At 38.9% G+C, this 16,669-nt stretch overlaps 2 protein-coding genes across 3 annotated transcripts in view; one reads left to right on the plus strand and one right to left on the minus strand.

The window, feature by feature from the left end:
- Positions 1 to 1,110, minus strand: part of Faf1 (Fas associated factor 1) — a 399,930-nt gene extending 398,820 nt beyond the window's left edge. Inside the window, exon 1 of the mRNA XM_077791122.1 lies at positions 949 to 1,110. Within this exon, the coding sequence (XP_077647248.1) occupies positions 949 to 993 (45 nt within the window). The 5' untranslated portion in view covers positions 994 to 1,110. The remainder of the gene's footprint in view (positions 1 to 948) is intronic.
- Positions 1,111 to 8,442: 7,332 nt separating this feature from the next.
- Cdkn2c (cyclin dependent kinase inhibitor 2C) lies at positions 8,443 to 14,994 on the plus strand. 2 transcript variants are annotated; one of them, XM_026382660.2, is made up of 3 exons: positions 8,443 to 9,680; positions 10,129 to 10,268; positions 13,556 to 14,994. In XM_026382660.2, the coding sequence occupies exons 2-3, from the start codon at positions 10,140 to 10,142 to the stop codon at positions 13,937 to 13,939; spliced, it is 513 nt and encodes a 170-aa protein (XP_026238445.1). In that variant the 5' UTR covers positions 8,443 to 9,680; positions 10,129 to 10,139; the 3' UTR covers positions 13,940 to 14,994. The 2 variants fall into 2 exon arrangements, with proteins under 2 accessions (XP_026238445.1, XP_026238440.1); XM_026382655.2 differs by lacking the exon at positions 8,443 to 9,680 and having other exon boundaries at positions 9,688 to 10,268.
- The last annotated feature ends 1,675 nt before the right edge of the window (positions 14,995 to 16,669 follow it).

Here is a 16,669-nt window from a genome sequence, read left to right on the forward strand (position 1 = left end):
CAAAAGTCTGACTATACTTGACAATACCTTCTAAGTTAATGTCAAAATGGATAAAAACACTTAAATATTTTCTTCACCAAACAGCAAAAGACAAAGTTAACATTCAAAGAGTATCACTTCTAACTCCAATTATCTCCTGATGCATACAGCTCTAATTTGAAAGGGCCTCCCTAAGATACTTACGTGCCAGTGTTATTATTGCGGGGAATAACCTTTACTTATCTTTTAAGTTATTCCTGGAGACAGTACACCAACCAAGCATTTAAATCTGTAGGGGAGGGGGAGCCGCAACATATGAATTGGTTATTAAGCACGTGAAATCACTGTAGAGAATACAATGGAATACAGACTACTGTCTCTTCCTTATCTTCTTACCCTCCAAAGATTCCAGTAAGGCACTCAAAGTCTCAAATGTTTATTTCTCTTTGAAAAGGACTAGAATGCCCAGCTACTCTCACCACCACCTCCTCATCATTCTGTTTTATTCTTCCCTTAATACAATACACCACACCCATAACACACACTACACACAAACACACACACAAACACACTCACACATTCCAAACATCCCAAGCTCCTCATGGAACAACCCAAACACTTCATACTTAATGGTCCCTCACTTAATACCCCCAAATTTTACACATTCCTTATGTGATAAACACTCCACACATAGTAACCCAAAATTCATAACCTCCAACCTAAAAATCTCATTCAATCCGTACTTAATACATTCTACACACACCCACAGTAGCAAATGAATTATGCTTCCCCACGGCTTACGATTCACAAAACACACACACACACACACACACACACACCACGTCCCGTATAAAAGCCTCAACTACACACCACTGCAGTACTCAACCAAACGCTGGGAAGAGGCCACCCTTCAGATACCCGGAATTCACGAGGCTGGAAGAGGGAGGAGAATCAGGCCAAATACCTCACCTGAAAATCCGCCAGGATCATCTCCCGGTCCATGTTGGACGCCATGGCGGCCGCCGAGCACCGCGGCTCCGGGAGCGAAGCGCGCACCTGGGAGGGAGACGGCGCCTCCTGCGGCCGTGGCCGTCTCCGCCGCCGCCGCCGCCGCCGCCGCCGGGCGCCGAGGGGCTGGCGGGCGAGCCGGCGGGCGGGCCCGCGGGCCGGCGGGCGGGGCAGCGCGGGAGGCGCTAGGTGCTCATGCACTCGGTAACCTTCAGGCGCCCCAGCAGCCTGCCAGGGCCCCACGGAGCCCGCACCGCAGCCGCCCCAACAGGGAGGTTGGATTGATTACGGATCAGGTCTTACTGTCGCAGGCCAGGTTGAGGGCAGGTTGCGACAGCGCGCAGCCGGCACCCTTCAGCCACGACAAGACCGGCGGGGGCGGGGAAACGAAGCTAACAAGCAGGCGGGCGAACGCCAAGGCCGCCTCCGCCTCCTCCGCTTCCTCCCCGCCCGCCGCCTCCGCCCCTGGTTGGCCAGCGCCAGAGCTGTCGCACATTTTGCCTGTCATCGAGGTCGCAAAGCACCGCTTTGCGGCTATCACGTGACTGCCCTCCTGTCAAGCGCTGGGAGCGCGACTACCGGGAGGAGATGCCTACCCGCGCAGCGCAGACGCCAACCAGCAACTGCGGGAGCTGGAAGTCCCGCAACGGGTTATTCCGGTTTGGGCTTAAGCTAAGGCCTGGGGGTACTGCCTCCAGCTGGCTGGGGCGGGGATCGGAGTCTTCGCCTCACGTGGCTAGTCACACACCTACAGCGTCTCCACAACTCAACACATTCTCACAACCCGTCGAACTAGCATTTCACAAATGTACATTTTAAGTTTCACCAAAATACAGCTTCATATGCAGTCCCTAATCGTCAACCTGACAGTGAAAACCCGCTAACACTGTCACATATATTCTCAAGCCTCTTGGTCTGCATCCTCAGTCTCTCAGTACCACAGAAGTACCCAAACTCCTTCTAACATATACGTGGGAGAGGCCTGGAAGCTGAGAGAGCCTTCAGAATCTCGACCTCAAAAAGAGGCTGAGCATTTTTAAATTGGTAGTTATAAGAAATAAAATCGTGGGCTGGGGTTGTGGCTCTGCGGTAGAGCGCTGGCCTAGCACGTGGGAGGCCCTGGGTCCTGGGTTCGATCCTCAGCGCCACATAAAAATAAGTAAATAAAAAGAAAGGTATTGTGTCCGACTACCACTAAAAAATAAATATTTTTTTTAAAAAAGAAATAAAATTGACTTATGTTGTGATCACATCTATTGTTTCCAGTTTTGAAAGTATTCAGGTCTTATTAAAATATTCTTACAAATAAAGAAACTAGATTACTCATCAATTACTGAAAGTTTCAAGCTTTGGTCAGAAATTTACAGCCTTTGTAACTAAACAAGCCAAAAAAAATGTACAATGAACAGCGGCAGTTTATAATTGCCATCCAGACTAGAGGAAGGGTGACAGTGGAGTATGTTCAACTTTGATTTGGGAAAATATTAGCTTCTGGACTGTAATGGGCCATTTGTATGCTTTGTAAAGTATGTAAACACCATAAAATGTGAAGTGAGATTGCTGATTTTATGTAGTACATCTAAAATAGAAACTAATGAAATTACCATATGAAATCAAGGCCTAAGCTTATTAAATTGGAAATGTATCCTTGAAAAATCAGAAATCCGAATTAAATGTTCAGTTTTTTGAATACAAAGAAGTATGCTAAGTTGTTTTAAGATCTAGATTTACTGGGGGTGTAGCTCAGTGGTCAGAGTGCTTGCCTACCATGAGTGGGTTCCTGCATTGGATCCCCAGTACATTTATATATTGTATTCCCTGAAAAGAAATTCTAAAATTCAGTACAAATATAAATTATGAGGGCTGAAGTTGTAGCTCTGTGGTAGAGCTCTTGCTTAGCATGTGTGAGGCACTGGGTTGGATTCTCGCCACTGCCATATAAATAAATAAATAAATAACTATACATCAACAACTAAACAAATTTAAGATATATATATATATGATATGTATACATATATAAAAATCATGAAGTGAAACAGTGCCAACAATATAAGTAAGGCTATTCAGTTGCCCCACTGGCATAAGTCACCCTAGGTAGGAAGGTGAATAATTGTTTCTATTTATATAGTCCCGATGAATACAGCCGTAAAACATTGTGGGGATTCCTGTATATATTATGTGACTGTACCTCAGAACCTATCCAAATATTGTGCTACTCTCTTTATTCCTCCCTTCTCTACATTTGGAAATTAAAACAATATAATGTAGAAAGATGGAAGAATATCCTATACATTCAGGCAGACTTTTAGTACTGATTTCCCAAATAATTAACAGTAGGAAGTTGGATAAGTTTCTTAAGGCTCTCTGACTTCAGCTTTTAAGAGGACTGTTTCAGGTGGTAAATGAGAAAATAATTTTATGAAAATGTATAGAAAATATTAAATCTTTTTATAAAGCTAACATATTTCATAGATTTCCTGGGTTTGAGATCTAACTCTGCTCCTTCACAAAACCCCTCTGAATCTGTTTATCTCTAAAGAAAACTTATAGACTATGTTTTATAAGGGACTAAGGAACTTATATAGAGTGATTTTAAATGCTTATGAAAACTCCTCATAAACCTTAAAACTTTCCTAACATATTAGTTGTTGTTATCCTATATGCCAGTTCCTAAATGCTTTTCTGAGGGTCCACTCCTTTAATAAAACTTAAGCCAATAAGGATCCCTATCATGGTTTTTAGTATCTTTACAACACAGTTTAGTGTTCTAGTGAATTCTGCGTTTTTTCCTTAATTGTTTCATTTATGTATGTTTTCTCTCTTTCCAAATGTTGAAAGTTTCTTGAAATAATAAGCCATTTCATTCCATGTGTTTTGCTTTATTTTTGCTTTTCTGGTACTAGGAATTGAACATCAGGGTACTCTGTTACTAAGCTACATCCTCAGCCTTTTTATATTTTATTTTGAGACAGGGCCTCATTACATTGCTGAGGCTGTCCTTGAACTTGCAATCCTCCTGCGTAGCTGGGATTAAGTTATGTACCACCATGCCCAGTTTATGGGTTTGTATATTCACCATATTTCATATGTAACAGAGTCTTGGGTAGATAGTCAATAATTTTGAATTCATTATTTTTATTGTGTCTAGTATGTACAGGTACATTACACACCTTATTTCTTATTTAATTTAATCCTCACAAAAAAAAACCACTTAACAGAATAAAAAGCTGCTCTGAGAGTTTAAGAATTTGCCCAAATTCATGCTACAAAGTGACAAACCTAGGATTCAAGAATAGGTTAAAACCAATATTCTCTCCACCTACCCTGACCCCTCCCTACAGTATCACCCTCAATGTTGCTAAGTTTAAACAGTTCCTGAAAAGACAAGTTCTTCGCTATTACCAATGGTTGGAAAACAGCATCCAAAGTAACTATCCACTACAGAGGAAAGGAAAGAAAAACAAATGTTGAATTAAGAGGAAGAAAAAACAATTTATTTTCTATTTCTTCAAAATTCCTTCCTTGAGGAGAACTTCTTTGTTCATAAACATGAACAATGAAAAATAATTTTAATCTACCTATTTTTATTTACCAATCTCATAGTTGGTCTACTGTAATATTATGTGGAGCTCAAACACATCTTTTTCTAGAATTTCCATGTTCTTTGATCTTATTATTACTGTTTTAAAAGGAATTTTTTACTTCATCTTTCTTCCAAATATAAACAATAAGCCTTATTTTTAGTTGCTTTACTAAATTTTTGTTTTAAATCACTTTGGATTAATAGAAAAGTTTCAAAATAATACAGAATATTACTGCATGTCTTTCCATCTTCCCCTAATGTTTCTATCTTATATAATATGGTACATGTATCAAAACTAAGAAATTAATATTGCTAGAATTCTATTAATTCCAGAGAATCTATTTGGATTTTTATACTCATATCTTTTACCTATTCCAAGGCCTAATCTAGAATACTACAGTACATTTAATCATTGTATCTTTATAGTTCTTCCAATCTGTGACAGTTTCTCAGTCAAGCTTCTAAAGATCAGAAACTTCATAGAATGTCCCTCAATTTGAGTTTGCCTAATGCTTCCTCAGAACTGTTTATGGATTTTTGAGGAAAAATACTACAGAAGTGATATGTCCTTCTCTTCGCCTCATAACAAGGCTACATGTTAGCAAAATGACTTACTACTGGTGGTATTAACTTTGATCCTTTAAGATAACCAAATTTTTTAAACAATATTTCTTACTTATAGTGTAATTCACAAGACTAATGCTACTACAGTCTTAGGCCCATACTTAAATAAATAAACATGTATTTCATCTAGTGATTGCATGTTTTGTAAGAATCCAGTGTTAATTCTAGACTCATAAGTAAAGAAAATCTGTAAGACATAAGATTTTGGGCCTAAGATTTTAGTTCAAACACTATGTCCACTACCTGCAGACTTTAAATCACAATCTATCATTCTTAATTCCCTCATCTGAAAAATGGGAATAATTATATATACCTCACAGAGTTGTCAAAATTAAATAACATATGTATCATATTTCATCATCACAAAACACTATCCAAATACTAATTGTTGCTATTATGCTTAAGCTTTTGAGTTGCTTACTGTGCTTTTTTTTCCCCTTACTTTACAAAAGGACTTTCTTAAGTGGTATAAGCACCCAGATGAAAAAGCCTACTGAATCTCAGAAATAAAATGTCAAAGCCACAAGTAAAAGTCATAATAAGGCTCCCTGCCACTGCTGATCTGCTTTCCACCTCTGTTTATCTATAAATACGAAAAAGAGAAAGATTTTGAGACCAGGTTAAGAAATTATAGCCGGAAGTGATGTTGCAGGTTGTAATCCCAGGGCTTGGGAAGCTGAGACCTGAGAATCATAAATTCAAGATCAAGCCTCAGCAATTTAGCCAGGCCCTAAGCAACTAGTGAGATTCTTTCTCAAAATAAAAAATAACTAAAAGGAATGTAGCTCAGTGGTAAAGTGCCCCTGGGTTAAATCCCCAGTGCCACCCCCACACACACCAAAAAAAAAAAAAAAGAAGAAGAAGAAGAAGAAATTTTAAGTATCTCAAACATATTGTCAAAAGCTAATCATTCGGAAACCAAGTATATTTGAGTCAATGAGGGAAATGTACAGAAAAGTTTGGCTAAATCATTTTCTATAATTCCTTTAAAATGATTCTAAACTACTAAAGAAAGAAGTTCCCATGATTGTTAGTACTTAATATCCAACTAGAAAGTCTATATTTTAGTATTTGAGGGACATATCATTACTATATTAAAAAAGAAAACACTACTCTCAATATAATAGAATACTGTGTGTTCCATGTTAGAATATAAGCTTATTGAAGGCAGAAATATTCTTGAATCTATTTCTGTGAACTAGCGCTCAATATATGTTGTATTTTCATTGGCAATATTTATAATGCTCACTTATGCTCTCTAAACTAGATTAACCTCTGTGCTGCCAGTTCTGGTATACACATTAGGCAGAGTAAACATACACTTTAGGGGTCCAGCAAACTCCACAAAAACAAACAATAAAAAAAAGTTCCACACGCACAAACTTCCCTAAAGAATTTAATAATTCAGCATAAGCAACTGAACTAGTCATTATGGAGAAAAACAGAACTTTGTTGTACTTTTTTATTTTGGGGTTTTTAAAAAAATTTTATTTACATATGAGATAGGGATGCTGGGACACCAAAATATTTTCAGTGCTTAGGAGGATCTGTAAAAATCTTAATCCAGTTCCATGTGCATCATGTATTACCACAAATTTTTTTACTCAGTTAAACGCAAAAGTATTTTACAATATGAAAATTGTAATACATGTTTAACCCATTCTTTACATAATAAGTACAATTGATTCTTCCTCATTACAATATTATCTGTAAGCAAGAAGTCATAATGAATGCTAGAAAGCAACTTTTATAAATTGTATTAATATCAGTTATCTCTTAGCCAATAGTGCTATACACTTCCCATCTATACAAAAAAAAAACAGTTCCCAAAATAATCCAAAGAAAATTATTTATTACTTGCATATATAGAACCCTAAATGTCCAACTGGACTGTCTAAATATATGTAAGAAAAAAGAGGCATCAGTTTCTTGTGTTGCAGTTCCCACCTGATTCACAATTCATCTTTAGTTACCTCAAATAAAGAGCTCTGGTTATTTCTTTTTTCCTGAATAATTCAGTTAAAACACTGCCAGATTCTTCACAGTTTCAGTTGTCCCTCCACCTAACAGCCAATCTGTTGCTAGATAATTATCCAGATGTATCTAGTGTGTTTTAACACTCCCAGTTTATTTCAAGGACTTGGGTACAGATGTTGCTTAAGTACATATGGTGCCAGAGGCTGGTTCTAATTAGACCTTTTGTCATTTTTTGCTTGATTTCATTTTGACCACCGGGTGCATCATGCAAACGTGTTCGATATTTTTAAGAGCATAAAAATAAAGAAAGCAATAGTTAATTAACGTCTCATAGCTAAAAGAGAAAGTTAAAGGTACAGAGAATTGGGACCTGATGATTGAAATAAACAGGTAGGGTAGAGACGATTCCTTTACACTTAGACCTTCCTCCACAACTCCAGCCCAGAAAACCAAACCCCATCTAAGTAGTAAGAAAACTTCCACAACAAAGAAAAAGCGGTTAGAAAACTCTTTCCAAAGCATACTTTCAATAGTTTAAAATAATTGCTTTTCTCCTTTTCCTCCAGGAATAGGAGGAATATTTCACATTTTCTAGTCCCTGCAACATTAAGACTCCAGAGTTCATTATGCTTTTCTACTTATAACATGTTTTCAGTTTTCGTAAAACCTCGGTGTGTAAAAAAGACTTTTTTGCTTTTTCTGAGCACTGTGCTGTCAGTCTGGGTCTCTCCTCCAACCCAACCGCCACCTCGGCGGCCCTCAGCGATGATCTGGCAGGTGCGAGGCCGAGGCCCGGAGCTGAGCGAGGGAGGCCGAATTTACACAGCGCGCGCACCTAAAGGAGGGGGCAGCCGCAGGCCGGGTTGTTCGAACTTTGCGAGCCTGGCTGCGGCGCGCGGAGGCTGGCCGACCCGCCTCGCTCAGCGCCAGCTCCCTTTCCGCCTGCCAGCAGCCTGTGCTGCCGAGCCTCCAAGGCCTTTCAGCTCTCCACAATCGACTCAATTTAACAGTCCCCTTGCCCCCGCCCTTACAGGGCAACCCGGGTTTCGCGTCCGGGACTCCATCACGCCCTGAGGAGGGTAGGCCCCGCTCTGAGGTGCCGATCCCCGCTCTAGTGGGACCGGGCCGAGGGGCCGACTGGAGGGAGCCAGCTCTACAGACCCAGCAGGCAGACAGCAAGAAGGCGGGAGGAAGGGCGCCGGGCCTCGAGGGCGGAGCGTGCTAAACTGCGAGCTCTAGCGCCACCAGGGCGGAGGGCGGGGCGTGGGCGGTGCCCTGCCTTCCCGCTCCCGCGGCGCAGCAACTCCGCCGGGCCTCCTTAAAACTCTGCCGTTAAAATGGGGGCGGGTTTTTCAACTCAAAAAGCGCTCAATTTTTTTCTTTTCAAAAAAAGCTGATGAGGTCGGAAAAAAAGGGAGAAGAAACCGGCACCATCTCTGCAGAGGCAACAGAAGCAGCAATTATTTCAGCGAAAAAAAGAAGCAACGGAGGGAGGGAAGGAAAAGGTCAGAAAGGGGGACGACGCGCAAGTGCCTGTAGTGGTAAGGCGAGCAGAGACCTGCAATTTTGGGGACCAACTACAAAGGAGACTGTCACTGGCAGTGCTGCAGCTTGAGAGGAAGCTGTGCTGCTCAGTTCGGCTCTAGGGCACAGCTGGCTGGCAGCCGCTGCCCTGTCGGCTGCTCAGGCTAGGGGCACAGGCTGGGGGACCGCGAAAGATTGGCGAAGTGGCACAGGACGCCGAAACTGCTGAGCTCTCGTCAAGAGGGCGGCTGAACTGGCTGCGCCCTGGAATTGTGGCGACTACCCATACTCAGGGCTTGGCCTCCTCTTCCCAGGACCCTCCCCATCTCGGAGGCACACAGAAAACTGGGAAAGACACGAAAAGAAGGCGACGGCGGCAGCTCAATGAGTGTCTACAGCAGAAAGCCAGACCTAACTCAGTCGTAGGCGGGAAGTTACCCGTGAGCTGCTCTTTGCAGCTGAGATGCTGCCGCGAGCTGCTCCAGCGACCCGAACCCGATAGACGCTTCCCGCATCGCTATCGTCCTTGCTCAGGCTGCCGGGTGTCCCGGGACCCGGTGGGGCCGGCATGACGGGCTTGCCGGGTCCGGCCGCACGCTCGGCAACCTTGGGAGTTGCGCGCCCAGCCCGGCTCCCACGGCCTCTGAGGCTCAGAGGAGCTGCGGCAGCCCGGCGGGCGGGCTCCAGAGCCTTCTAGCGCGGCAGTAGTCCGCAGCTCGGCCCCCACCGGACTAAAGGCTCCTCTTGAGAAGCCGAAAACATTGGAAATTATTTCGACCTGTAACTGGAGGGCCACAGAACTGCTACTCCTGTCTGCCTTTGGCGATCATCTTTAACTCGCGGAGCACGTCAGCATCCAGCCACAGCGGCGCTCTCCCAGCAACGGAGGACTCCAGACTACCCCATTCCGTAAGACGGATGGAAACCGAGCCCCTGCGAGGGCCTGCCCCTGAAGTTCTGGCTCAAGTCACCACCGTGAACAAGGGTGGGTTAATGTCTTTTGTTCCTCCCAAATGCCTTTTCTTCCGCGGTATTTTCTATCCTGACCTAGTCCCTGAAGTCTCCACACATATTCCTCAGAGATCTGTAAGTGCGTGACATTTCTGCCTACACCTCACGTCCAGAGCAGTTAACCAAGAATGTCTGTGTGTCTCTCAGTTGAATCACCAGGGGGTTGAATCTTCATAGGGGTTAAGCTAAAAAGCGAGGAAAGGAGCCCCCCCCTCCAATGGCTCAGTTTTGCTGAATAATCACGTGTGAATCGAGGGGCGGGCTTTTGGCAGGCAGATCTTACTAGTATTTACTACCAAGCTCTACTCCAGATTAACCATCCCAGTCCTTCTGTCAGTCTCCGATGCCGTCATGCAGCCTAGTTAGGAGCAAAGGAAGGGGGAGAAAGAAAAACAACTAATTCATCTTTTCCTGATCGTCAGGACCCTAAAGAATGGCCGAACCTTGGGGGAACGAGTTGGCGTCCGCAGCTGCCAGGGGGGACCTAGAGCAACTTACTAGTTTGTTGCAAAATAATGTAAACGTCAATGCACAAAATGGATTTGGAAGAACTGCACTGCAGGTTGGTATCCAAAGAGGTGGGGAAAACAGGTTAATAATGTTGCCTACGTGAACCAGGTCTCTAGCATGACAGCTTTTCAACTTTCAGGGGTACAAATTTTCACTGTTTTTAAACCTAGTCGGTTGCCATATTTTATATCTTTAAGTGGATCCAGCTCCCCAAAATGACGTACTTTGAACAAACTCGTCAAATCCAATAACATCCTCCATACCAAGAGGATTCTAGGTTTGGTCTTGATTTTTTGGAATGTTTTTGTGACGGTTGGGGATTTTAAAGTAGTGATAGGAGCGCCGAGGACTGTTTGTTTTGTTTTGTTTTAGACAGTTCTGTAAGCACAATATTATGATTATTATTTGAAGTAAATGCACTGCTATTAGTGGTTTCATGTACTTTGCCCTCAATAATTGCCCTTAATGTTAATTTTTTTGACTACTAGCAAGAGTGTTTTTCCTTCAAATGCTTCACGTTTTGACAAACGACCTTTCCTCATTTGGAATGGGCACAGGGACAGGATGTACATTTCACAGTTAATATAATACCATCCACCCATTAAGGAATGAAAAGAAATAAAAAGTTTAATTTTCTAATCAGAGCTCAGCTGCAGTGTTTTTGTCTCTGTGGTCATGCCGTGGTATGCTCTAATTTTCAGTAATTAGGTTTACAGGCAACAATTGACACATGTCCAGCTGCCAAATATGTACCTGATAATTTTTTCCTCCTCCAAACGTTATCATGTAACTTAGTAGAAAGGCTTAGAAACAGAAAAAAAATGGAAAAGTAGTCTCAAATAGTTGCTTTATCAGACTTCTTATGATATTTTTATGAACTGTTCTTATTTGGAAGCTGTTTTTGAAAACCCAGTGGGAAGAGGGCTTTTAAATGGCTTTGTTTAGAAGGCTTTGTTATTATAAGAATTATAAGTTTTAAGTGCACATACTCTGTACATTTTAAATTTGAATGCACTGGCTTTGTAAAACTTTCAGTATTAAGGAAGAGTATTCATAGATGCTAAAGTATTTAACTTGTTATTTCAGATAGATTAAGTAGGGAAAGAATTTTTTTTCCAACTAGTAGTTTTCAACAGGTTTGTGATAATAACAATGCCACAAATGTAATATATTGAAAAGTTTCCTACTGAAGAGTCCAGAGATTATCTCAGTCTCACAAAGTATGAATCCATGTTCAGAATAAGATCTTACAGGACTTTTGACGAACAAGAAGATTGGACAATTAATACTATAAAAAAAGTTTGGACAAATATTTTCAATACAACTCAGCAATCATGTTCATATTTAACATACTTATCAAGATAATAACACTCACTTATTGTGACTTAGTCTTAGTACATAAAATGAAATGAAACACACAAACAGGAATCTAGAGGCTTATTTTCAGTATGCCTCTGAAGTTATGTCATAAGAAAGAAATTTCTTCAAAACCTTTCTAATATTACTATTATTTTCTATGAGAGATGGCAAATTTCTTCTATAATTATATTTATTTAACTCAATTGCAAAAGCTTTCTCTTCCTAGGGTTAGGTTTTCAATCAGTATAATAATGAAGGCCTTAATCATACATTTGCTTTGCAAGGATCCATGGGGTCTCTCTCGTTTTTCTCACTTGAATGTGGCCAAATCTTTAGAGAGTTGTAGCAAAAATTAAATTGTATTAATTTTTAATTACCAAAAAGTATATTTCCCTGAAGTTCTTGAAAAATAAATTGTCATTTTTACTATTGCCATAAAGGAAGGACTAAAGGTTCACAGGGTTGATCAACTGGGAAACTTAATATCTTGACCATCTATTTAGTTTACATTTCTAAAATATATTTTATTTATAATTCTCAGTATATTTTATGTTACATAATTGTGATTTTTAAAAACATTTCAAAGAAATAAAATTAACTTTGTATGTATTTTCCAATGGATTATTATTTAATTTAATAAACATTGTCTTCTGTGCAACCTATTTATTTTAAATTTAGATTATTATGAATATACCTAAATATAAATGAAACTAGTTAAAATGCTGAATTTTCTGGCATGTTAATGAATAATGTTTCTCACAACTAAATTATATTACACTTGCATGCTGTTCTTTTAACCATGAGAGACTAATAGACACCTTTTATTAAAGTGAAATACATTTAAACAACAGTAAATAAGTTTTTGGGATGTGAATTATTTCATGTTGATAGCCCATGTTAATAACACATTTTGACTTGTAAAATTTTGGCAATTTACAAATAGTTATTCCTAAATGCTTATAATAACTATAAAAGTAAATGATAGGCTCACCAGTTCATTGTTAAATGGGCTGAAACCACAAGACAAAGCTGTCCGTGCCCCAAAACACACATCAAATATCTTGGTTTTTGCTTTTGCTCTCTTGATAATCAGGAGATTAGTTAGAACCTTGAGAAACAGTAAATAATACTGTAGGATGACTGTTTCATCCTTTTCAAGAACAGCTGCCAAACAATCATTTTCTATCTAATAAAAGGTATAACATGAACTTAATTTTACATAAATTGATATAATAAGCATTATAGAACACTGTGGCTTACTTAATGCTTTAATAATCAGTAACATTCTGTAATTTGAAATGAAGGATTCTAAACATCGAACATAGTAGTCAATAGTAAAGAACTTGCAAAGAAAATATTTTAAAATAAATATTTAGAAATTCGAGGTTATCAAAATCTCTATTTAGAGGGAACTTGTGAAAAGTAATCATTTAAGAAAATATTAAGTCTGGATTTTTAATAGATCAATTTTACACTAGGTGACACTTATTTGGGACTTTAAAGAAACTCACCATCCTTACTTGTTTTCAGTAGCTATTTAGAAACAAATTTTACTCACATTTGATTTTCCAGAATTAATACTGTAGGCACATTTTATGAACATGTATGAGCAAATAGGAGAAGGAAAATCTTATTTAAATCACAAATTTTTTATTTCAATGAATTTATGAAAGAAAATATGCAACTCCTCATGGGAAATAACTGAATTGTCAGCAAAATTTACACAAGTTGCACAACTATTATTGATCAATTTATCCCACTTCTGGGCCCATTTAAAATATTCCATCAAAGAAGCTCAATTTTCAGAAGTATTCTATTTTTACTAATTAGTACTTTCCTTCAATTGAGCCCTTCGGGAGGAGTTGCTAGGAATCTAAGGACTGCATTAAAAATAGTTATATAAATAGGACAGATAGATATTTTAAAATATTCCTGTAGCATAAGCACTTGAAGGATCCTATGTTGTTACTTCTTTTCTAGGTTATGAAACTTGGAAATCCCGAGATTGCCAGGAGACTACTACTTAGAGGTGCTAATCCCAATTTGAAAGACCGAACTGGTTTTGCTGTCATTCATGATGCAGCCAGAGCAGGTTTCTTGGACACTTTACAGACTTTGCTGGAGTTTCAAGCTGATGTTAACATCGAGGATAATGAAGGGAACCTGCCCTTGCATTTGGCTGCCAAAGAAGGCCACCTCCCAGTGGTGGAGTTCCTAGTGAAGCACACGGCCAGCAATGTGGGGCATCGGAACCATTCGGGGGACACAGCCTTCGACTTGGCCAGGCTCTATGGGAAGAATGAGGTCGTTAGCCTGCTGGAGGCAAATGGGGTTGGGGTCGGGGGAGCAGCAAATCTGCAATGAATATGGGAGGGCTTTCCCACATTGCCTTTACTTTGTCAGTTAATTAGTTGGCTGTCTTGACTATTTTAATATCTTTTGTTAAAATATAGTTTTTTCATATTTTAAGCAGCTAGTTAAAGCTTCTGAAACTGCACAAGTGGAAATCTTGCTACAGGTTCATGAATATATTTAAACATCTTTTTCACTGGCAAAATCTTGATATCTAATGTGTAATTGCAAATAGCTTTGCCTTTCTTCTCCACATTTTATCAACTACTTGACTTTCTTTGCTTACCCCTTTGCCAATCATTATATCCAACTTCGAGACTTTGTTTATAAAATGGTTTGTCCTGATGCTTCTTTAGCCTAATTAAAACACTTTTTCCAAGCAGGCAGACATTTTTCTGTGATTTTCACTCCTCTATAACCCACACAAAACATGCCACTTGCTAAAAATTGTACTAAAAGTTCATAAGATGTTTTGGAAAAAGTTAGACCATTTGGAAAACTAGATGTATTCTGTTTATGATTCAATTATTATTTTATTTCTCTCCCAACCTACTCCACAGAGAGTTTACTTGGGACTCATTTCTGCTTTAAAAAAAAAAGAAGAAGAAGAAGAAGAACAGCATTTTTGAAGCTCAAAGTTGACATTATTTCTGTATGAATTTCTCCAAATATTCTATCTTTTCTTTTTCTCAAAGTTAAAGTAAATAGTTGAAGAATATTTTTCAGAAGTAGCAATCTGAAAACAAATAAACATTAGCTCTAAAAACCAGTTTTAAAATGACACTTTAAAAGTTCCCCCCATTAGTTGATTTTTTAAAAAAAAATTTTTAAATTAAACATTTGTTTTAGTAATTAATACATTCCCCAATATTGTACCATAAGTGTACTGAATGTAATACTGGACTTTTCTCCCTGAATCTCAAAAATGTAAAATTACAAAATGTTTATTAAAATAAAATGCAAATACAATTTTGATGGGTTAAAAGATTCAGCAAGAATAATTATAAATTACATATAAAGGTCATAACTGTTTCAGATCTGCATAATAATAAATGTAGAAACGTTTTCAATAAATAAATAAGCCAACCTTCCATATGGCTCTTGATTTCTACAAAACTTTTTGGTAAAGTAGTATAAAATCTTTTTTAGAAGTCTGATTAACTAAAAATAGGAAATAGAGACATCTCAAATTTCTAAGAGGATTTCCCAACATCTACTACTTATTCTGTCATATTAAAGATTATCACCAAAGGATTTCAATGCAGTTATCATTTATACATTTCAAATAATTTATTTATCACCTCCCACATGAACAGAGGTGTTTTATATGAAAATCCCCTCCTTCTACTTCATAAGCTCTCTGCCCTTGCTTCAAAAAGAACAAAATACTTAAAGTTTTATTGAAGGGCATGATTCTGATGGCTGCCCTTAAAAGGACTGGAATAGTTGCAGGAAAGTGATTTTCAATCATTTATTTTCCATGAAAAGATTAAAGAATATAGGAGTGCAAGTTTAATCCTTTTCATTTTTTGAGTAAAATTTACATTCCCTAGGTGTAACAAGACTTTGATTTCTGTTACCTTTAATAACAATTTACTACATAAAGTTTTGATGGCAACTTTTTAAGAAAAAATAGAAATTGACCTGATTTTGAAGGAAAAAACATGCTATGTTTAAAATACAGTAAACATTCAGGATATATTGCTTTTGTGTGCTGAATATTTTCTAAGCACACTACTACTGACAGTAATTTTAAAAACCTTTCAATCTGTAACTGTCAAGTTGAATGATTCTGAATTTAAAATTCAGGTTCCATTAAACATCACAGTATCCACTATGTGTCATAAAGTAAAATTCCCCTTTAGAGGTTTTTAAATATAAAGGCATATGATCATAAAGCCAAAGAGGAATACTACTACTGTTTTGTTCTCCGGTGGTCTGAACACAATAGAGGGAGGGGAAGAGTTATCTTTTCATCAGCCTAAAATTTGGTAGGCATTAAAACATCCTACAGTACTCTGGTTCTTCGCAGGAAGTAGCTTTACTAAGTATTTCAGAAATGAGTTATGTGGTCCCCTCTAGGAAATATGAAAACCATTATTCAATCTCTCAAAAAACCTCGACAGTATACTGAAATATATAGGATGGAAAAGACGATACTGCTAAGTTCAACCGGGTCTAACTTGCAGAAAACTGAGGTCGGGGGAAAGATCTGAATTTATTCAGATACAAAGAGTGAGGATGCAAGTAATAATTAATAGGGTGCCCAGAGCCTCAGGGGACAATGTGATAGAAAGCATAAAGAAGACAACGCAATGATGCGCTCCAAAATTTCTTCTCTGCATTCGCATCCACACTGCGAAACTCAGGCTCAAGGCTTTGGTCAGTTATCTAAATCCAGGCTTACACCTGGGACAAGAGGTGGGGCACGTACAACATATGCTCTGGTATCTGAACCACTAAGCAAAATGCTTTTTATCCTATCTCAGTAGTGAATCAATAATTTTTGATGGACATTTTACACTTCGCAAGGTATGATGAGCTCATGTACACACGCACACACGCACGCATATACACACAGGGTAACTGACAAATACACAATAAGGCATTCTGTTTTGGGAAAAGCAATTCACTTGACGATATGATAAATTTCCTTTATCGTACTTATCAAACGAACATTGTGGAAACCATGGTCCGGGACTGGTTTCGAAATCTCAGTTCCCTAAAAGATGCTTTCAGCTT

This window comes from Urocitellus parryii, chromosome 11 (genome assembly GCF_045843805.1).
Source record: "Urocitellus parryii isolate mUroPar1 chromosome 11, mUroPar1.hap1, whole genome shotgun sequence".
NCBI classification, from domain to species: domain Eukaryota; kingdom Metazoa; phylum Chordata; class Mammalia; order Rodentia; family Sciuridae; genus Urocitellus; species Urocitellus parryii.